This window comes from Manis pentadactyla, chromosome 12 (assembly GCF_030020395.1).
Source record: "Manis pentadactyla isolate mManPen7 chromosome 12, mManPen7.hap1, whole genome shotgun sequence".
Classification (NCBI taxonomy): Eukaryota; Metazoa; Chordata; class Mammalia; order Pholidota; family Manidae; genus Manis; species Manis pentadactyla.
Genome location: NC_080030.1, coordinates 3,007,227 through 3,028,357, shown reverse-complemented (window position 1 = coordinate 3,028,357; position 21,131 = coordinate 3,007,227). Strand labels below are relative to the sequence as shown.

Genomic DNA, 21,131 nt, shown 5'->3' with positions numbered 1-21,131 from the left:
GACCCCTGCCCCTGACAACCACTTCCTATCTCTGTGGACACTTCACATCAATGGAATCTTACGATATATGAACCCACGCATTTTGATTGCAAGTGACAGGAACACACTGGGGCTGGCTCATTCAGAGAAGCAAATTTATTCATCTCTTTTTTTGTTCCAACTTGGAAAATAAAACCCAGTGGCAGCTCCCAAGTTCACCATGGCATACACTCAGCCCCAAAGAGGGCTCCACATGTCCCCATTTCAGATTCCGGAGGGGAAAGAATCCATCAGCCCTTCCAGGCAGGTGTCCACTCTGGTCTCCCAGGCTGGGGCCACAGGGGTGGGGCTGCACCGCAGGAGGGTGGGAGGGTGGGCCACGACCCCTTCTCTCCTCTCGCCAGGATTGCTTAGGGGCGGCCATGCTGTGCTTCAGAACTCACACCCCCCACCCTCCCCAGGGAGTGGAGAGGGAATGGGAAGGGTGAAGGGTTGGCCGCATGAGGAATCATAACTGTCCCTGAAGCCAGATGGCAGGGATCAGGGACTGGGAACCTGGGAGAGTCCCAGGCAAAGATCAGGGTTCCCACAGGAAGGTGAGTGGGCAGCCTCTATCCTGTGGGGGAAAGGTGGTGAGGTTGGGGCCGGAGATCTCTGTCTGCTTTGTCCATAGGTGTGTGGTGGGAGGGATCTGGGCTGGGTGGGACTGTGGTGTAGTGCTCGTGGGGGACACACCCTGAACACCTATGCCCTCCTAGAGAGGGGTTGCTTCAACCCCCTGGAGTGTACTAGCAAAGTTACAGGCAGCCTGGGCAGCGAGGGACTTGGGGGCACAGGAAGACAGGTTGGCTGTGCAGAGGCCCCTGGCACAGGGCAGCTCTGGGATGAGCTGCCAACCGACCTGCCCACCCCTGCCTCTCCACGCAGCAGAAAGCCAGGATGTTGGCAGGACTCCACCCCTGGACAAGGCTTAGAGGAACATGGCATGAGGCCTGAAGGGTGGCTGGGCAGGGGCAGTGGGGACCCATTTCTCCTCCTGGAGGGGCTCACCCCTTTTCATGCCCACATCTTATGAAATCCATCCATCCTCGCATTCAGGCCTCCAGGCTGCCTTTCACAGAACTGTCACCACACCCATCCCCACGTTACCCGTAGTGGAGGCGGGGCTTGATGAGTTGAGGCGACTCCCCCAAAGCCACACAGTACAAACCACCTCCAGCTTCTGGTGCACTGTCCCCTAAACCAGGGGCTCCCAAAACCTGGGGCTTCCAGCTGAGGGAAAGACCACAGAGAAAGGGCTGCCTTTGTCAGCCCGCTCGCAGTTCCATTTTAAGGAGGAAGGAAGGGGTCTCTGTCGCCTCTAATGCTTGCTAATCACTCTTTTGAACCCAGAGTGAGCCAGCGAAACTCAGATGGCAGCATCCAGCTCGAATCTCCTGACAAGTGGGGTTTCCACTGCCTGTCTGATCAACCTCATTCCCCTTTCAGGTGGCTATGTAAATTTTCCTTTAGGATAAACTCAAGTCTCTTTTTTTTGTTTAAAGTTGACCAATACCAAGAAAGAGGTCGTGTAAGTTGTACTAAGTACCGGAGCGCTCCCGCTCATCAGGATGGCTACTACTTAGAACAAAAAAGCGAACTAGCAGGTGTTGGCAAGGCCGGGGAGAAACAGGGAACTTCGTGCATGGCTGGTGGGGGCGGAGAAAGGGGCAGCCACTGTGGGAGGCGGCGTGGTGATTCCTCAAAAGGTTGAACATAGAATCACCCTGTGCCCTGGAAATCCCGCTTCTGGGTCGATACCCAAAAGAACAGAAGCAGGGAGTTGAAACAGATATTTGCACACCCATGTCGGCATGATTCGCACTAGCCCAAAGGTGGAAACAACCCCAGGGTCCCCCTGCAGAGGGATGGGTGCGCACACAGTGTCCACCCACACGCTGGAATAGTATCCAGTCCGTAAGAGGAAGGACATTCTAGCACCTGCTGCAACGTGGGTGAACTTGAGCACCAGAAAGGCAAACGACTCCCAGAGGCCCCGTCCCCCTACCCCCGATGCTTCGGGAACAGCCCAAATCCTGAGCCTCCTACCGTGATGCCGACGGTGACTGGCCCCTTCCCTCGGCACACAGGCTGTTTTGTTCCCCCCAGCCCCCCACTCCCTGACGCGGCTGAGGGTGGGTCAGCAGGACCAGGAATAAGCTCCCTGCGTGGGTATCATTCAGAAGGTGGGATGCTGAATCTTAGCCCCAGGAGGCCAGCCTGCCCTGAGCTGGACCGGGCCTCCCCCACCCCTTCCCCTGCAGCTTGTTTTGGGTGGACAAGAGAGGCTGAGAAAAATGCATCTCTGGCTCACAGGAGGGCTGGTGGATTTTATTTTTATTCTTTTTAACGGCTCCTTTTGCACATCAGAGGCCCACAGGGCTTCAAGCCTCGTGCTCAGGTCTCCATGGAGACAGAGCCTGTCACCGGCCCAGCCCAGGCGAGCTGGGAGCCAGGGGCTGAGCAGGACCCAGGGGTGAAACACTGTGGGGGGACTCAGGACCCTCCCCCCACCCCTGCTCTGCTTCCCACAAGCCCTGTTGAACTGCTCACGTCTGGGGGTGGGCAGGTGGCCGCTGGTAACACGCACGATAATAGCCATTTATTGAGCGCTAAGGATGAACCAGGCACTGTGCCGAGCCCCACCCATTAGCTCACCGAATCCATGTCAGAGACTCGGTCCTGTTTACTCTTGCCGTGTCAGCTGGCAAACAAGGAGACAGGCTTAGCTGCCTACAGCATGGGGAGGACGAAGTGGGACGTGGGAGTGTGTGGGCTCCGGAATCTGCTGGCTGGGTTCAGATCCCAGCACTCCCACTGTGTGACCCGTGCACGTCACTTGACCTCTCTGGGCCTCAGTTCCCCCCTCTGTAAAGTGGGCATAGGGGCAATATTTACCTTCTACAGTTGCTATGGGGATTGGGCTGCGACCGAGGTGAGCTCACGTTGGGGGCAAAGTTGAAAGGGCACCAAAGAACTCAGACCTCAAGAGAGAGACTATTTTAGTGCATTTTAAAACTCAGCATCAATGTCCCCAAAATCTGTAATGAACTAAATGTCAGCCTTTTAAACAGAATCAGTATTACTGAGTTTTCCTTTTGGCTTGGCGTGGCACTGTTGCTGACTTCATTTTTAACGTATTTATTTGTGTTTTTAATTAAAATCTTAAAAACAGAGACAGGATCAGTAGCAATGCTGGGCTGAGCCAATGGGAAAACTCAGTAATATGATGCTATCCTTATTTAAAATGTTGATATTTTGTTCCTTATAGTTTCTTGCATTTTTATTTTTTATATATTCCATTAAATATTTTTATAAACAATTCAGTGTACTCACAAAATTGTGCAGCCATCATCTCTAATTCCAGAACATTCCATCCCCCCAAAATAAGCCACATCCCCATGAACATTCACTCCCCAGCTCCCAGCCCCCACAAACCCAAGTTCTGTCTGTGGATTCGCCTGCTGTGGACGTGTCACAGAAATGGGGTCACATCGTGTGGCCTCGTGTGTCCGCCATCTCACTGAGCACCGCGTGTTCAGCGTCTGTCCACGTGAAGTGTGTGGCAGGGCATCGCTCCATTTCGTGGCCTCGTGATGCTCCCTGTGTGGATGGACAAATGTAGTATATCCATGCAATGGAATATTATTTATTCTGATGACTGAGTTTTTTGCTCCCTCCCCTCGTATTTTGCGCAGGAAGTGAGTGCCTCACCCTAGTCCTGGCCCTGAAATTAAATTAATATTTCATTATCAGTTGCTCAGCTCAGTGCCTGGTGTGGAGCCCCCGAGTCCATCTCCTCCAGCCTGATTCAGATGCCTCTGCCTCATTCGCTCTGCATGGTGCTCTGCCTGCTGTTCCCCAAATCTGTCAGGTGGCTCCTGCCTCAGGGCCTTTGCACTTGCGGCTCCAGTCACCTCTTAGCTCAACGGTCATCCCTTCTGAGTGGCCTTTCCCTTTACTTTCGAGGCCACCCCTCCAGTCACCTAGCTCTGTGTCCATCAGGGCACTTGTCAGAATGAATTTGTACACATCAGGCACTTAGCATGGAGCCTGGCAGCTGGAGCTATATGGTTTATCAAATAAATGTATAGCATACTAGAATTAAGTTAAAATGGGTATAAATGCTATGGGAGGAAAAAGGGGCCTGAGAAAGGAAATAATGGTGGCTGAACAGTTTTAGATAAAGTGGACCCAGAAAGTGATAGGGGATTGAAAGAGTGAGCGATGTGTGACCTGGAAAGGGCATTCCAGGCACAGGGCACAGCCATGCAAAGGCCCTGGGGCAGCACTAGGCCTGGTGTGTGGGAGGAACAGTAAGGGACCCTGTGTGGCTGGAGCAAAATGAGGGAAGGAGGAGAAAGGGAGGCAGGGAGGGCAGAGAGGGACCTGGCACATTGCGCAGGGTCTGGTGGGCTGTAGAGAGGGCTCAAGCTCTAAATTGGGGATATCTTTAGAGTTTTAAAGCAGGGGTGACGTGACCCCCATAGAGCCCTTGGCCCAAGTGCATCAGCATCCTTTGAAGTATTTTGAATAGCATATGCATGTAGCAAGTGTGATTAAAAAGTTACTTCTGCTCGCTGTTGATGTGAACACGATGATGGCTCTCTCTGTTCAGTAAGTGTACAGTTAGGGGTACCGAGCACAGTGCCGGGCATATGGTGTTACGAGGGTTCCGTGCTGATATTATTATTTATCGGTGAGTTATGTATTTGGAAGTGCCAGGTCAGCTCTCTAGTGATTTTCTCTGTTGTCACTGGGAGGGGCTGGTGCCACTTGCAAGCCAGATCTGTCCCGCACGAACCCTCGTGGCCACCCACCCAGAACGGGGGAGTAGGGCCTTCGGGGCTGCTGGCCTCAGTTTCCCCGCCCAGACTGGGAGCGTGGTTACGGGACCGAGAGGAGGGGTGTGAGGTGCCCAGGGCGTGAGGATGCAGGGCACCAGGAGGCGGCGTGCGGGCTGCGGGGCGCGCGTTCCGGGGTGCAGGGCGGGGGTGCTTTGTGGTGTGGGGTGCAGGACGCGGGCGCGCGCCGGCCGCCAGGGGCCGCTGCGGAGCGCCCTTTTGTGGTCCTGATGCTGGAGCGAGCGGGCGCGCGGAGGGAGGAGGGCGCGGGGACGGGGCGGGAGGGAGCGGGAGGCGGCGTCCGTCGCTCCAGCTGCGAGTCCGCCCGCCGCCCGCCGCCGGCTCGGTCCCGCGCCCGCCATGGCCCGCCTGACGGAGAGCGAGGCGCGCCGGCAGCAGCAGCTGCTGCAGCCGCGGCCCTCGCCCGTGGGCAGCAGCGGGCCCGAGCCCCCCGGGGGGCAGCCCGACGGCATGAAGGACCTGGACGCCATCAAGCTCTTCGTGGGCCAGATCCCGCGCAACCTGGACGAGAAGGACCTCAAGCCGCTCTTCGAGCAGTTCGGCCGCATCTACGAGCTCACGGTGCTCAAAGACCCCTACACGGGCATGCACAAAGGTGGGCGCCGGCCCCCGCCCCCCCGGGCCTCCCCGCCGCACCTCCGGCACCTCCCCCCCGGCCCCGCTCCCTCGCCGCCTCCCCCCGGGGGTGCCGCTGACGGATCCGGGCCGGCCCCCTCCCCTCCTCCGCCCCCTCGCGCTCCCTCCCCACCTTCCGGCAGCCGCCCGCCCGCCCCTTTTCTCTCCTCTCCCGGCTCCCGTCCTCTCCCCCCGCACCCGCGTCTCTCGCTCTCCCCCTCCCTCCCGCTCCCCCGGACCCCCCACCCCTCTCTCCCTCCCTCGCCCTCCCTCCTGCCCCTCAGCTGGGGGAGCCGCCTGAGCACCGCCCCCGCCCCCGCCCGCTCGCCCGGCCTCCCCGGCCCGTCTGGGAAGCTCGCACCTCCGGACTCCATTGCGTTGCTCATTTTCACAAAGCCAGGCCGGTGGGGCAGGTCCGGCTGGCCGCGGGGGGACGCGGATGCCCAGGACCCCGGGCTAATCGGTAACTACAAAGAGAGCGGGGGACGGTGGGGGGGGGGGGCGGGCAGGGAGCTGCGCCAGGCTTGGGGGGGGGGGGTACCAGCCTCCCCGGCGTGGGGTGGTTAAAGTGCTACCGTCGCCCTCCCCGCTGCCCACCCTGTTTGGACCAGCTTCCCGCCTCCCGTCCCGCGCCCTCCGCCTCCTCCTCCCGGCCTCCACCTTCGGCCCAAGTTAAACCTGGCCGAGCCCGTCAGCAATGTGCTGGGGTCTGAGGCCGAAGACCGTGAGCCTGGCCCGTCCCTCTGGCGGAGCCCGGATCCTGGGACGGACGGAGAGGAGTGGGTGACCCGGGAGCCCAGGGTGGGCAGGCAGGAGGAGTGGGGAGGCCTGCCGGCCTCCCTCCCACCTGGTTCTCTCGGATGCTTGGGAGGAGTGCCCGGGGACCGTGGTCCCAGCCCTGGGCTCTGACGATTGGCCCAGCGTCTGAACTGGAGTGGCTTTGACAGGTCTCCTGTCTGGGGGGTGGGGACAGCGACGGTTTTATGCTGGACAACCCTAGCAAGACCATGGAGGGGCCTTGAAGGTGGACCAAAGCCTGTGACCTATTTTACACCCCGTTGGTCCCCATCCTCTCCTCAGCGAGGCAGACATGTCCAGCACCGGTATGTTTGTTGAATGAATACGGGAGTGAGTGGATGAGTGAATGAATGAATGATGGGTTGGGGCAGGCCACAGGGAGAGTCTCAGGTGATGGAGCCAGGCCTGCCAGCTCAACCCTCCAGCTGGTACCCTGGGGGCAGGAAAGAAATCCCTCCCATCCCCCCACCTCTTTTTAAATCCAACCACCACCGCCAAAAAAAAAAAAATGAAGCCTGGAAAATCCAACTCCTCCATGGGGCCTAGGAGGGCAGAGGGCACCCACTTGCTCATGAGTCAAACTCAGGGTTTCCTGGCTGTATGGAGGGCTCTTCCCACAGGCCCCCACCCTCTGGTGTTTCTGAAGGGCCCATTTCTTGAAAGATTATGATATGGGGGAGGGGGGTGTTCGCGTGGCCCCCAAAACCTTGAATTGAAAGGCTGTTGGCAGGCTCTGGGTCAGGCAAGCAGATGGGCAGTGGGGGACCCTGGTGGTCCTCCCCTTTGTCGTGTGGAAGTCCCCCCACCCCCCGTGTGGGAGAGGGGCTGTGGTTGCGTTTCCACCTGCCCCAAGGCCTCAGTGTCCCCCCCACCTCCAGTCAGCAGAGCAGGGCCCCATGAATGTGGGGTTATTTTTCTCTGACTGGAGATTGTTGGGATTGGGGGTGCCTCAGGGTCTTCCCATTTCTGATCTTCACTTGGCGGGTGGGAATGAGAAAGCAGGGTGTCCCTGACACCCGGCCCTCACCCACCACTTGGCAGGGGCCCTGGGCTGGGCAGACCTCTGGATGTAGGGCCTGGGGCTAAGAGGGGGCAGGTGCTTCCCCGTATCCACCCCCAGGACTCTCAGGCCGAGAATGAATTCCCGTGTCCTGGTCGCACCTGTGCTGGGCCTGGCAGGAGCTCACCTGTGGGAGGTGGTTGGGGCGGCTGGAGAGGGGGGCATCTCGAGTTCTAGCAGGTGGAGGCCTGCGTTTGGGGCCTTAGTGGTGTGACCTCTGGCCAGTGGCTGCCCCTCTCTGGGCCTCAGCCGGAGGGAGGTGGCATGATGAGCGGCAAGTCAAGAGTGAGGGGTGTCTGGGCACCTCCCACCAACAGTTACCGGGGTGAGTTTCTGGGGAGCCGACAGCACAGGGTGCCCGCTGTGGTGCTCGCTGGGAGTGAGGCAGGGTTGGGTGTGGACCCCCGGGGGGGTGGAGATAAATCTCCCTGAGAGCCTTCTGGGGTGCTGGGGAACCCCGTGAGGATGAGCACAGGGGAGCTTCAGGGCCAGAAAGGCTGACGTGACTAAATCCAGTGCGGATCCTGTGTCCCCCACAACACACCCGCCTCCACCCCGGGGCCATGAGCGGGGAGGAATGTGCAGCAGCTCAGCCTGACGGGCATCTCGGCCTGATGGGCATCTTGGCCTGACGGGCATCTTGGCCTGATGGGCTTCTCGGCCTGATGGGCATCTCGGCCTGACGGGCATCTCAGCCTGATGGGCATCTTGGCTTGACGGGTATCTCGGCCTGACGGACATCTCAGCCTGACGGGCATCTTGGCCTGATGGGCATCTCGGCCTGACGGGCATCTCGGCCTGATGGGCTTCTCGGCCTGATGGGCATCTCGGCCTTATGGGCATCTCGGCAGGCATCTCTGATGGGCATCTCAGCCTGATGAGCATCTCAGCCTGACGGGCATCTTGGCCTGATGGGCATCTCGGCCTGACGGGCATCTTGGCCTGATGGGCTTCTTGGCCTGATCGGCATCTCAGCCTTATGGGCATCTCGGCAGGCATCTCTGACGGGCATCTCAGCCTGATGGGCATCTCGGCCTGACGGGCATCTCAGCCTTAGTTTTTGCATATAGGGGCCTGGCTGACTCCCCACTGAAGGGGTTCTCAGAGGCAGGCTTGTGAGCGTCAACACATTTCATACAGAAGGGAACCTGAGGCCTGGAGGGGCAGATACTGGGTCCTGAGGACCAACCAGAGCCCGGCTCCTTCACTGTCACCCACCTGTCTCCCTCCCAGGCCTGGAGAAGCAGAATGTACGTCTGTGTGACAAAGGGGTGACAGGTTCCCCCCAGCCAGGAGTGAGACCCTTCCCCAAAGATGGTGCCCAGGAGGGGGAGGGGGCGGGCGGGGGTGGGGTGGGGCGGAGCGACCCAATTCCCGAGGGCCTGTGCAGTGGGGGGCGCTCAGAACGTGGCAGGGGAGAGGCGGGAGGGGAGTGCCCCTCAGAAAGAGGGCAGGCCTATGGGCGCTGGCTTTTTTGTTTTTAAGGCAGAGATGGAGACAGAAGTGGAGAGATGGACAGACACAGAGCAAGAGCCGAGGAGATAGAGACAGAGGCTGAGAGACAGAGGGGCCCCCACTTGCACGCAAGGAGAGGGATGGAGAAGGGGAAGCAGGGAGTGTGCATGACCACTCCCCACCCAGATTTGTGTCTCATCCAGAGAAAGGGGGCCTGCCTGTGCCCCCAGCCTGGCCTGACCTGCAAGCCAAGAAATGGGGGACTCCAATGGGCTGGTGTCTAGTGACCCCCCCAGTGTCCAGTCTCCAGCCAGGGGTGGCCCCCTCCGGGACCCTCCCTTGGAGAGGGCCAGGGGCACACTCCCCACCTCCCTGCTGCCAGGTCCTCAGATTGGCTCAGGCTGGCCCTCTGTCCCCGCGATGGGGGTCAAATATCAATGCCTGCCCCACCCAGGGTGGGCACCCACGATGGGATGGTCTGTCACCGCTGAGTGGCCCCCCATTTATGGTAATCGCATATTGCATTTGCATGTTAATGACAATATTGGTCTTAAAGCGGAGGTTGCAAGCGGGGCTGTGCAAGTGGGGGGTGCGGCTGGGGGCCTGCGGTTTCCATGGGAGCACCAGCTGCTTGCTTGTCGGCAGGAGGGGAGGATGGTGAGCACGCTGAGCTCCAAGGCGTGAGATTCCGAGTGTGACGTGCCAGCCCCAGGGAGATGGCGTGCTGGGCGGTGCCGGCAGGGGGACCGAGGGAGGGGTTGGCGGAGGGGACAGCAGCATGGGGGTGCCAGGGCGAGCCACCCAGGCTGGCTGTGTGGCCTCAGGCCAGAGACACCCTCTCTCTGCCTCAGTTTCCCTCTGTCGACCATTCTGTACTGATTTAACAGGCTTTGATGGGGTCCCCGGGGCATCGCAGGTGTCTGTGACATCATTTCTGTGCCTCAGAGAGCGTTGATTGAGCACCTACTGTGTGCCAGTGTTTGTGCAGAGCTGGGATCCCTGTGGGATTCGCGATGGAGTGAACGAGACATGAATCCATTGACCCACATAACCAACATCCATCAAGCACTTGCTGTGTGCCAGGCCCCGTTCTAGACCCAGAGTGCAATGCTGAGCAAAAGAGATTAAAATCCGCTCCCCTCCAGACCCATCTGGCCCCATGTCCCAGTCTGGCGGAGGCACACTGAGGAATCAGGAGCTTGCAAGGCATGGATGTCGGGACTGTGATGGTGGAAACACACCGGCAGGGACAGCCCAGAGGATGTCTCTGCAGGTGTGGATGCTGGGAGGGCTTCCTGAAGGAGGTGGTCAGTGTGGGAGAGCAGTTAAGAACACGGCAGTGAGATGGCTCCGGTTTCTTTGTGTCTTCCCGGCTATGCAGTCTTGGGCAGGTGCCTTCATCTCTCCAAGCCCCTGTGTTGTCACCTGTAGAATCCAGAGCCCCATGGGGCCTCCCACCTCAGAGGGGGTGGGGACAGTGGGGACTGGAATGTCCGTCAAAACTCTTGGCCTGGGGCTGGGCACGGAGTACATGCTTGGTCAGTGGGAGCTGGGCTTAGTATGTGGCCGAGCTGAGACCTAAGGGGGTCAGGAGGTCTGTTGGTGGGGAAGGTGTTCCTAGCAGAGAAGAGCGTGTTCAGAGGCTTAGAAGGGCAGCAAATTCTGGAAACTTCAGGGGGTTCAGGTGGAGGAAGGATGGGGGAAAGGAGCAAGGAGTCCCCTTCTGAGGTGGGGCTTACCAGGTAGGTCTTGTCTGAGAGGTTCAGGCAGGCGTGGACCCGGGACCTATCTCTGAAACAGGCTTACATTTCTGTTCGTTACCCCTGATAGTCACTCCTGCGAAACTTGGCCATTAAGAACACTCAGTGTTCATTCATTCAACCAATACTTCCTGAAACCTTTTGGGGCCTCACCTTATCCTGGGTGGGAGAAGTCTGGGACCCTCTGGTGGAGAGACAGAGCTGGTCATTGGCAACGCCCGCCATAGCGGTCAGGGTCCATCAGAGGGGTGCAGGGTTGAGGGAACTGGATGAGGAATGGGGGGGCTCTGCCTGGGGAATCCAGCTGCATGGAGAAGTGGTGTTAGAACTAGGGCTTTGAATGATGAATAGGAGCTTGCCAGGTGGTGAAAGTATTTCATTTATTTATTCACAAAGGCTCTTATTGTGTTCCAGGCCCAGTGGGTGTGAAACACGGTGGTGAGTCAGCTGGGTGTGTGGCTCTGTCCTTATGAATGTGGGCAGAGGGGATTGGGTTTGCAGAAGCCTGGAGGGATGAAGGGCACCCCTGGATCAGGGGGAATTAGGCGAGGCATGGGAGATGAGGCCAGGGGGTCAGCAAGGGCTGCTCCCTGGAGGCCCTCCGATGCGGGACTGAACTTGGATTCTTTCCTGAGGGCCGTGGCAGAGTTTAGGGCAGGGGAGGATCTCAGACCTGCGTGGAAAAGGAGCATACATCCTGTTGCCTGCCACTGACCCACCAACCTCTTTCCAGCCTCTCGGCCTTATTCAGGGTCTCCCCCTCTCCTGCACGCCTGGATGGATAAAATGGAAGCTTCCCATCGGGCTTCAAGGCTCAGTGTGGGAAGAGAGGAGTGCAAAGAAGCAGATGTGTGTCCACGCCGCAGTGGTTCTTGGAGAACCGGGGTCCCCTCCCTCCCATGAGTCAGATGAGGAATCAGGCCTCAGAGAGGGGCAACACCCAAAAAGTCACACAGCAATATAGTTAGGCATCACACCTCCCAGCCCGAGGCTTGACCCACCTCGGAAGAGGAACAAAGGAGGTAGAGAAAGAGGTTCGATTATGGTGATGTAGACTTGGGGTGAAAGCTGTCCAGGGAGGCCGGCTTGCCTTGGACTGACTGTGGCCAGGGCCAGAGTGAGGAGCTCCTAGGTCTCCAAAACACCCACCTAGCAGTAGTCCTGCTTTTCTGGTGTTGTGTAATCATCACTGATACATAAGCGCTGTAAGGCAGGGACTGTGCTTCATTTGCCACTTGGAGGGGAGCATGTGGATGACCAAGGGCGTGAGAGGGAGGCAGGGGGCTATGTGGGAGGGCGGGCTGGCTGAAATACGGGCAGAGAGATGAATGAGTGAGTAGATGGGTGCAGACGTGAGTGGATGGGTAGACGACAATGACTGGGTGGATGCGTGAGTGGGTTGGTGGCTTAAAGAGTGGGTAGTGGGTGGGAGGCGGAATGGATGTGTGGGTGGGGGGATGGATGGGTAGGTGGAAGAATTGGTGGTTGGACAGAGGAATAAATAGCTGGAGGAATGGAAAGAAGGAAGGGAGGAAGGACGGATGGACAGATGGATAGATGGACGGGTAGGTGGGAGGATGGATAAAGGAAGAGATGGCTGGAGGAATGGACGGAAGAAAGAAGAATGCATATAGTGTGTATGTATGTATGGATGGATGGATGGTTGGATGGACAGATGGGCGGATGGGTGATGGATGGATGGACAGGTGGGTGGGTGGGTGGACAGACAGATCAAAAGGTAGAAGGTGGATAGCTCCTTCCCCAACATGCGCCACTTCCTCCTCACCTGGGGAATGGGCATGACTGTCAGGAATGTGGTCTGAGTCCTGGGTTCCATTCCTGGCTCTACTATTTATTTCTGTGTGGTCTCGGACAAGCCAGCTCTTCTCCTCTGACCCTTAGCTTTGCCATGTGCAAAAGAGAAGGAATACTGATAGTTGTCTTAGGGAGGAGTTGTAGAAATGAGAATTCATTTACAGAGTGTGGTTAACGTAGTGACCGTGAGTAATGTTTTGCATATTGTGCGTGTCCTCCACACACGGTCAGACAGTCAGATCGTCAACGACTGTTTTTCGGGTCTCTATTCGGTGCCAGGCACTGACCTGGACTCTGGGGACACAAAGCAATCGGAGAGAGGAGGCATTGACAAGAAACTGGTGGACAAACAAAGATTGAGCTAGGAGAGAGTTGTTATGAAGAAAATAAATGGTGACTTTTATGTCACGTGTTTTCTATCATGATTTGGGGAAGAGCTGCATAGAGGAGAGATGGGGACACTGCGGCAGGATCAAGACCCCAGAGTCCAGCACCCAGGACGTGGGGGGCTGTGCTGGGGGACGGCAGGTGAACGGAGGGTACGGGCAGTAGAGGCGGGTTGGGAGAAGAGGACAGTGGGTGGCGATGGTGAGGCTGGGCAGGGCTGCAAAGCTGGCAATCTTGGCTTTGACCTGAGGGTACTGGGGAACTGTGGCAGTGTTTAGAGTTAGGGAGGAGCAGAGGCAAATCAGAGCTGGGTGGAGGGGTCGTCCTTCATCGACAGATGTATGGGAGGATGCGCCAGACGGGAGGCCAGAGCTCAAGAGGTGGCTGAGCCATGGCCCAGGTGGGAGAGGGTAGGGCCCCAGCTGGCCTGGCCGTCGGGGTGGAGAGGAGGGGATGGCTGGAGCACATTTAAGAGGGCAAATCATCAGTTTTTGCAGCGGAGGTAACGAAGAGGAAGGCATTTGGTGAAGTGGTTCGCACCCAGGATCATGTCTGGAGACATCTGGGGTTGTCATGAGGGGCTGCCCCTGCCAGACGGCAGGGCCCAGGGATGTTGCTCATCCCCCACGGTGCCCAGGAAGACCCCCTAGAGGATGACCTGAGACCTTCCCTTGGCCCCCAAGACCCTGCACCAGCTGCCCCGGTCCCTCCTGCCCTCCCCTCCACCTCACTCACTCCGCTCCAGCCACAGGGCCTCCTCGTTGTTCCTCCCACACACCAGGTATGGTGCTGCCTCAGGGCCTTTGAACGGGCTGTGCCCGCTGCCTGAGTGCTGTTCCCCCAGACCTCTGCAGGGTTCACTCTCACTTCCTTCAGGTCTTGACTCAGATGTCACCTCCTAGTGAAGTCTCCTCTTGCCCCAGACACCTACATGCTTCCTGCCTCATGGCGTTCAAGCTTCACCTTCTCAGTGATGCCTTCCCTGAAGACACAGTCCGTTATCACAGCCATGAGCTGTGTAAGTGGATGGATGGGTGGACAGGTGGCTAGACAGGTGATGGGTGCATGGGCGGGGGGATAGATGGGTGGACGGATGGATGGGTGGATGAGTGGACAGGTGGCAGGTGGATGTACAGATTGGGGGGATCATCGTGGTGACTAAATACATGGGAGGAGTCTAGATGGCTGTGGGCAGGAGATCAGGGGGTCCAGATGGGCCCTCAGAAGCCCCAGTGTGTAAGATTGGGGCAGAGGAGGCAGTGATGGAGGCTGGGGAGCAGCAGCCAGGAGGGGGGAGGTCAGCTTGGAGACAGCGTGGGCAGTGAGCCTCCAGAGTATGAGCCTTGCCCTCCTAGACAGGAGCCAGTGAGATTCTAAGTGCAGGAAGGGACAGTGAATAAGGAGAGAGCCCGTCAGCCCCATTCTTCTCAGCAGAGTGGGAGACAGCCTGGGGCTGAGAAGTTGGAGGAGAGGGTGGTGAGGTGGCCCCACACCAGAAGGGAATGTCTTCCATAACCCTTAGTGGAGGCCCAGAGAGGTTAAGTGGCTGGCCTGAGATCACACAGCAGAAAAAGTCACTGGGCAAGATTTGATCCCATCTTTAGCCAATAATTACAGAGCTGAGGCTAAAGATAAAAAGTATGGGGTGCCCGGCTTGCAGGGGGTTTGAGATCAAAGGGACTTGAAATGGGGACTTGCCTGTTTGGTTGTGGCCGGGGTCTGGGCTGGCCAGGGAAGAAGGAGATGCTCGCAATTGGATGGAGGAACAAGACGTTTTTCCTGCATCTGTTTTCTTGGCACATCTGGTGCATAATAGATGCTCAGAGAATACTGAATGACCCTGTGCCAGGCACGGTGGGAAAGGGGATAAAAATGACTCAGATGTGGTTGCTGCCCTCAAGGAGGTGGTCTGATACCAGCAAGTCAGTTTGAAAATGAAACTATTCCTTGAGTCAACAAGTATTCATTGAGCACCTACTGTGTGCCTGGAGGTATTTAGGTCTTGGGGACCCTGCACTAAACAAAATATGGGGAAAACCCCTGTCCTTGTGGAAGTGACATTTCAGTGGAGGAGACAAATAAAATACAAGCACCCCAATTTTCTAAAGTTCGTGTTACACCACTTTGCTTTTATGAAAGACCCACGTTAGGCCCTGTTTTCACTTACCAGAGAAATCCACAGGATTTTCACTTTCACGAGAAAAGGTGAAAAGCGTTGGTTTTGCAACCAGCCCTTACGGAGGTGTGTGTACCACAATCAGTGGGAGGGGAGGGGCTCCACGCAGCATTTTCCCAGGAACCACACTCGGCCACTCAGCGTCTCGCCGCTAGTGCACTGAGCGGTGTCTGTGAGCCGCTGGGCTTTATCTCCGCATACTGTGTATCCTTTAGCAAGATGGGTCCTAAGGTCTCAGGACAGCCTGAGAGAGGTTATCTTTTGAGTCTGGGAATGCCCAAAAAGAATGTCCGTGTAGGCTAGTGGTAATTGTTGCTTAGCTTTATGTCGTTTCAGCTTACAGAAGATTTCATAGGAACGCTCTGCTTCCAGAGAGCAGAGGAAACCTGAGTACGACACGTGAGATGGTGCTAAGAGCACTGGAGAAAATAGAACAGGGGTGGGGGTGGGGAAAGGGCTGTAAGTTTAAGCAGGGTGCTCAAAGGAAGCTTCACTAAGGAGGTGACATCTGAGTCAACACCTGAAGGAAGTGAGAGAGTGAACCATGCAGAGATCTGGGGGAAGCAGATTCCAGAACAGCCCATGCAAAGGCCCTGGGGCAGGCCCATGCCTGGTGTGTTAGAGGAACAGCTAGGAGGCCCTGTGGCTGGGGCAAAGAGAGTAGGGGGTGGAGTGGAGGAAGAATGGGGAGGGGAGAGAAGGGACAGGGCCGGTTGAGCAGAGCTTCATGGGCCACAGGGGGGACTTGGGCTTTGACCTGAGGGAGGTGGGAGCCCTAGAGGGCTTGGGCACAAGAGGGGACCTGACTCAGGTGCTCATGGGCGCCCTCTTGTGGCCTCGGTGGGGAGGAGGGCCCAAGGGAGATGAGCAGGACCTGGGCGAGGGGACTTGGGGTCCAGGTGGGCGCTGATGGAAGGCGGGCCAGGATGGAGTCCGTGAGTGGTGGCCAGATTCTTACTGAGCACACGGGTGTGCTGGGTGCTGGGGACACCTTGCTGACTGCTGCACACCATGTCCCCAGCCTCAGGGAGTTCAGGCACTGTGACTGGGCAGTTGTGGCATGGAGTGAGCTCTGATGGGGACACACAGGTGCAGCAGAAGCCCTTTTGACACGACGCCCATTTGGGGGTGGGGAGGGGGTGGCTCAGTGGGACCTGGCAGTCGAGGAGAAACAAGCCCAGACACAGATGAGGGTGAGGGCATGTGAGCACTGAGCAGGTGAGTTCAAAGGCGGCCAGTGAGAGGTCGGTGTGCGGTATGGCTGCGGTCAGCTGCAGCCGGCGACGTGGCCAGCGTCCACTGGGGTCAGTGCCCAGACCTACCAAGCTCCTTGAGGAGTGACAGAAATCTCAGGTTTATGCACGACATAGCTACGGAGTAGTAGGAAAGGAAAAAACAATATTTTTCTTCTCCATTTTAAAACAATTGCTTTAAGTGATTAGATCAGTGCAACACACTTTGGAGACTTAAGTAGTCCCCGGTGTTCTGGGATTTTTGGAAACTCAGAACCCTTTACCCACTCCTAGCCTGGGTTCAGCTGCAAGAGTTGTTTCTGGCTTTCTGTGTGACCTCAGGAAAGCTGCTCAGCCTCTCTGAGCCTGGGTTCACTCATCTGTAACATGGGGATAAAAATAGCCGATAAGGGGAGAATAAGGATTCCAGAGAAGCATTGGGAACTATCGGCCGCAAGGCTTGGCTTTGTGCAGAGCTGGTACTTCCTGGCTGGGCCATCTGGGGGAGTTTTAGCCAGTTTGGGGGCAGGGGGGCCCTAACCCTGGCGTCCCCCAGTCCTTCTGAGGGATCTGAGGGCACAAACCAGATTCTGCACCTTTCTTCCAAACTGCTCCTCCTCCCGGGCCCCCATCTGTATTAATGTCCTGGGGTGGCTATAACAAATGACTACCAACCTGCCTTAAAACAACAGAGATTTACAGCCCGCGTGGCCTGCTGGGGTTGATACGGGCAAGGTGCCTCTGTCAGATGCCTGGTGTGCAGTGGGCATTTGCTGTTACTATTATTACCAGTTCAAGTCATGAAATCCCCAAAGCTCAGGTCTCAGAGCAGAGAGCAGAGGGTTTTGGCATGAGGAGGGACTCTCAGGATTCCTTGACCAAGAAGTTCCCTCTGTAGGGAGCCGCTGCTTGCTTACCTCCAGAGATGGGGAGCTCCCTCCCTCTTAAGAGAGTCGTGATGAGACGAATCTGGTCATTAGGAAACTTCTGTTCATTGAGGAAATCTCTTGGTCCCCACGGAGCCCCCCATTGGTTCCTGCTCTGCCCGTGGGTCTAGAGAGAGCTGTGACCATTGACCCCCAAGATCAGCTTTGGTCTAGGCTTTGAAACTGGGGGGGTGGGTGGGAAGGGAGCCACAGCGTTGTCAGGTGCTACGCATTCTGGGTAGAACCCCAGGCTCAGCCCAGCGTGGGGAGAGGATGCTGAACACCAGCCCGGCCCCCTTGTTAATGACAAGGATGGTGTGTGGGTGGGGCTGGCCAGGCTGGGCTCACCGTCTGTGTGACCATGGACAAGTTTCTTACCTTCTCTGTGCCCCAGCCCCTCACCTGTAAAATGAGCACAATACTAGCAGCAAATTTATGAGGATCAAGGGAGTTTACTGTGTATAAGCATATAGTATTAACAACCAATGAACCTTATTGGCATCACTAAAAGCCCACGCTGGTTGGGAACTCTGTTAGTCTGCTAGCGCTGTGGAAACAGCATATCGCAAACGGGGAGGCTTAAAAATCCAGAAACCGTAAATATCCTCTCACAGTCCTGGAAGCCAGAAGTCTGAGCTCGAGGTGTTGATGGGTTCTTCCTTCGGAGCCCATGAGGGAGAATCTTATCTAGGCCTTTCTGCCAGCTCATGACAGGGCTGGGAATCCTTGCTGCTACGTGGCTTGTCGGTAGAGCACCCAGCTTTCTGCCCTCACGTTCATGTAGCGCCCTCCCTGAGCGCATGGCTGTGTGTCCACGCGTCCCCCTTCTGTAAGGATGCCAGTCCTATTGCACTGGGCCTCACTCTGATTCAGTCTGACCTTAGCTAATCACACTGGCGACAACTCTATTTCCAAAAAAGTTCCTGGGGGTTTGAATTTGGGGGAGGGGGAAACAACTCCACCCTAACAGGAACCAAAAATCAACGCTCTATTTATAGCCAGAAAGGGGTAAAACACCACATATTTTCGCCAACTAGGAAAGAGAAACCTCGAGGCCAAGAGAACAGGGAAATGTTTCAGCACCAGGGACAGCAGCGAGCAATTCGCCTTTCCTCCCTCTTGAAGTAAACTCACCAGAGCCACAGTGGTGGACTTGAAGGTTGCTCCAGGGTCCCACTGTACCCCCCAGGGCCAGCACACTCCATGTTCTGCAGATGGGGCTCCAAAGGCAAGAAAGGACCCAAAGAGGAAGTGTTTTTGCCTCTATTTTACATCTCCTGCTGTCCAATTTTTTGCCAGCTATACCCAATTTCTGTCAGGCCTTAGGGCTAGTTGTTTCAGCACCTCTTTCCCTGAAGACTTGGGGGAATTAAATTTTAAGAAAGTAGAAACACCACACACACACTCATATAAAGAGTGGGAAGTCCAGGCATTGACTGGGGCAAAATGTGTGCATCAGATATAATCATAAAAGGAAAAGCATATGCATATATAAGGAACTCCTACAAGGCAACCAGGTGCCCAAATTCACTAATAACTGTAGGAATGTATGTTAACATTTAAATGACATATAGTGGCATGTCCACAGTCATGACCGACATTTAAAAGGCTAACAAAACAGGGCTGGTGAAAATGAGGAATTAATAGGATTCTCAGACTCCATTGGTGGGAGTATACTTTGGTACAACCCACTTTGGAAACTGTGAAAGAAATGATTAAAACTAAACATATGCCTACCTTATAACCAGCAGTTCTATTCCTGGATATGCCTCTGGGCATCAAAATACATATACAAGAATGTTCCACAGAAGTTTTATTCATGATAGCCCCAAACAGTGGACAACCCAAATGCCCATACATGGGAGAATGGACAACAGATTTATAGTGTATTTATAGGATAAAATACTACACATATACAAAAAGGAATTAGCCCTGGATTCACCCAGCCACCTGTTGAGTGGAAGACACCAGATAGAAAAGTGTACTGATACACTGTAATTCCCTTGATATTCGTTCAAAGGCAGGAAGCACTCAACTCCAAAGTGAGAGCAATGTGGTGGTTATCACAAGATCCAGAGTAGCGGTTACCTCTCTGGGGTGGGGGCTTCCATTGGCTACCATGTTCTATTTATTGACCTGGGAAGTGGTTACATGATATAATTATTTGTCTCATTGTTCACTTTCACATTCTGCCCTTTTTTTGGGGGGGGAGGGGGTTATGTTTGTAATAGATTCCAATTGCATTTTTTTTTATTGTGGTAAAATATACATAGTGTGAAATTTACCATTTTAACCATTTTTACCTGTACAGTTCAGTGGCATTAAGTGCATTTACATTGTCATGCAGCCATCCCCACTATCCATTTCTAGAACTTTTCATCTTCCTAAACGGAAGCTCTGTCCCACGAAACACTAACCCCCACCCCCTCCCCCAGCCCCCGGCCCCACCACCCACTTTCTATCTCTGTGGATGGGGCTCCTCTGGGGACCTCCTAGGAGGGGGATCAGACAGGACCTGCCCTTTTGTGTCTGGCTTACGTCACTGAGGACAGTGCCCTCGAGGTCCACCCACACTCTAGCAGGGGTCACAAGTTCTTCCTTTTTAAGGCTGAGTAGTATTCCAGGTGTGGATGAGCCCCCTTCTATGTATCCATTCATTTGTACATGCACACCTGGGTAGCCTCCACCTTTTGACATGTGTCGGTAACGCTGCTATGAGCATGCGTGGGTAAATATCTATTCGAGTCTCTGCTTTCAGTTTTGGGGGGTACTGACCCAGAAGTGGAGTTACTGGCTTATATGTTAATTCTATGTTTAACTTTTTGGAGGAATCGCCAAACTGTTTTCCACCGTGGCTGCACCATTTTACATTCCCACCACAAATACTTTTTTAAATTCTAGAAACCGTCTTCAGCTCTGCCTGGTGCCCCCTCCCCAGGGCTCTACGGGACCTCTCAGGCCTTGGGCAGGGACCCTTCCCACCACCCAGCCCAGCTGGTGGGTGCAGCTTCTGTCTGAGGTGCAAGTGGGCACCATGGAGCTTCCTGCACTGGGGATCCCCCTTGGGTGGGGGGAGGCAGAAAGACCGTGGGGAGGGATCTGGGGGGTCCGACAGCATCAGAGCAGCCACGGATGGTCTCAGTTCACACACGGTGAAACTGAGCTTCGCAGTGGTTAGAGGCAAAGTCCTGGGTGGGGCCCACACCCCTGGGTCCATCCCAGGAGCCTTGACACCTGCCTGCATCCCCCACCCCACCTCGGGCAGACACCTTCCACCATACCTTTGATTTCATCGGTCTCCCTCGGGGCTTCTCCCTTCTTGCTTCTTTCTGTCTCTGTCTCTGAATGTGTCTTGTCCCTGAGGTTCTCACGCCTGGTACCGCCCCCTACCCTCCCCGCCCCCGCCCACTCGGACGTGGTCCAATCACACTTCGCTCTGGACCACTCAGAGCTGGCCCCACCCCTTGCCTCTCCTGATTGGCCCTGCCCGTTGCCGCCGCACCGCACCCCCTCTAGCCCCGCCCCCATCCCCTACCTATGTTGATGAACACTTGGGTTGCTTCTACTTTGGGGAATACCGCTGCTCTGAACGTGGGTGGGCAACATCCATTCCCCTTAACACCCCCATTTCTCTTCCCCTCTAGGCTGTGCCTTTCTCACCTACTGTGCCAGGGACTCCGCCATCAAAGCTCAGACCGCCCTGCACGAGCAGAAGACCTTGCCGGGGGTGAGTACTGGGGAGGGGAGCTGGGGGGCCCGCTGTCAGTGTGGGGAAGGCCGAGGTCCTTCCTGAGATCAGCTGTGAAGCCCGCATGCCTCTAGGCCCAGAAAGAGATATAAGGTTCAGAGGGACAGAAGTGATGGCCAGAACGAGCATTTATGGAGTGCCTGCTGCATGCTGTGCCCTGTACCTCACACCAGGGTGGATCTGTGTGGCTGTGTAGGTTGCATACTGCACAACAGTGCCTGGACCAGCGTGTCAGCGTCATTGGGCTGAGACCTGAAGAGTGAGGAAGCATTAGCA

General features: G+C 56.2%; 1 protein-coding gene and 1 long non-coding RNA gene across 9 annotated transcripts in view; one reads left to right on the top strand and one right to left on the bottom strand.

The window, feature by feature from the left end:
- Nucleotides 1-3,222: 3,222 nt before the first annotated feature.
- LOC118915215 (uncharacterized) lies at nucleotides 3,223-6,356 on the bottom strand. Its single transcript, XR_008992980.1, has 3 exons — nucleotides 6,177-6,356; nucleotides 5,860-5,965; nucleotides 3,223-3,621 (listed from the first exon to the last, which is right to left on the bottom strand). It is a non-coding gene; the product is annotated as an uncharacterized LOC118915215 (long non-coding RNA).
- The window catches only part of CELF5 (CUGBP Elav-like family member 5), a 38,894-nt gene continuing 22,885 nt past the window's right edge, over nucleotides 5,123-21,131 (top strand). For 3 of the 8 annotated variants that reach the window (XM_036890740.2, XM_036890739.2, XM_036890737.2), the window contains exons 1-2: nucleotides 5,132-5,478; nucleotides 20,752-20,834. In XM_036890740.2, coding sequence (XP_036746635.1) covers nucleotides 5,223-5,478; nucleotides 20,752-20,834 — 339 coding nt within the window. In that variant the 5' untranslated portion in view covers nucleotides 5,132-5,222. Of the gene's footprint in view, nucleotides 5,479-5,861; nucleotides 5,962-20,751; nucleotides 20,835-21,131 lie in introns of those variants that run through there. The other 5 variants (XM_036890744.2, XM_036890743.2, XM_036890742.2 and 2 more) reach the window with 5 other exon arrangements.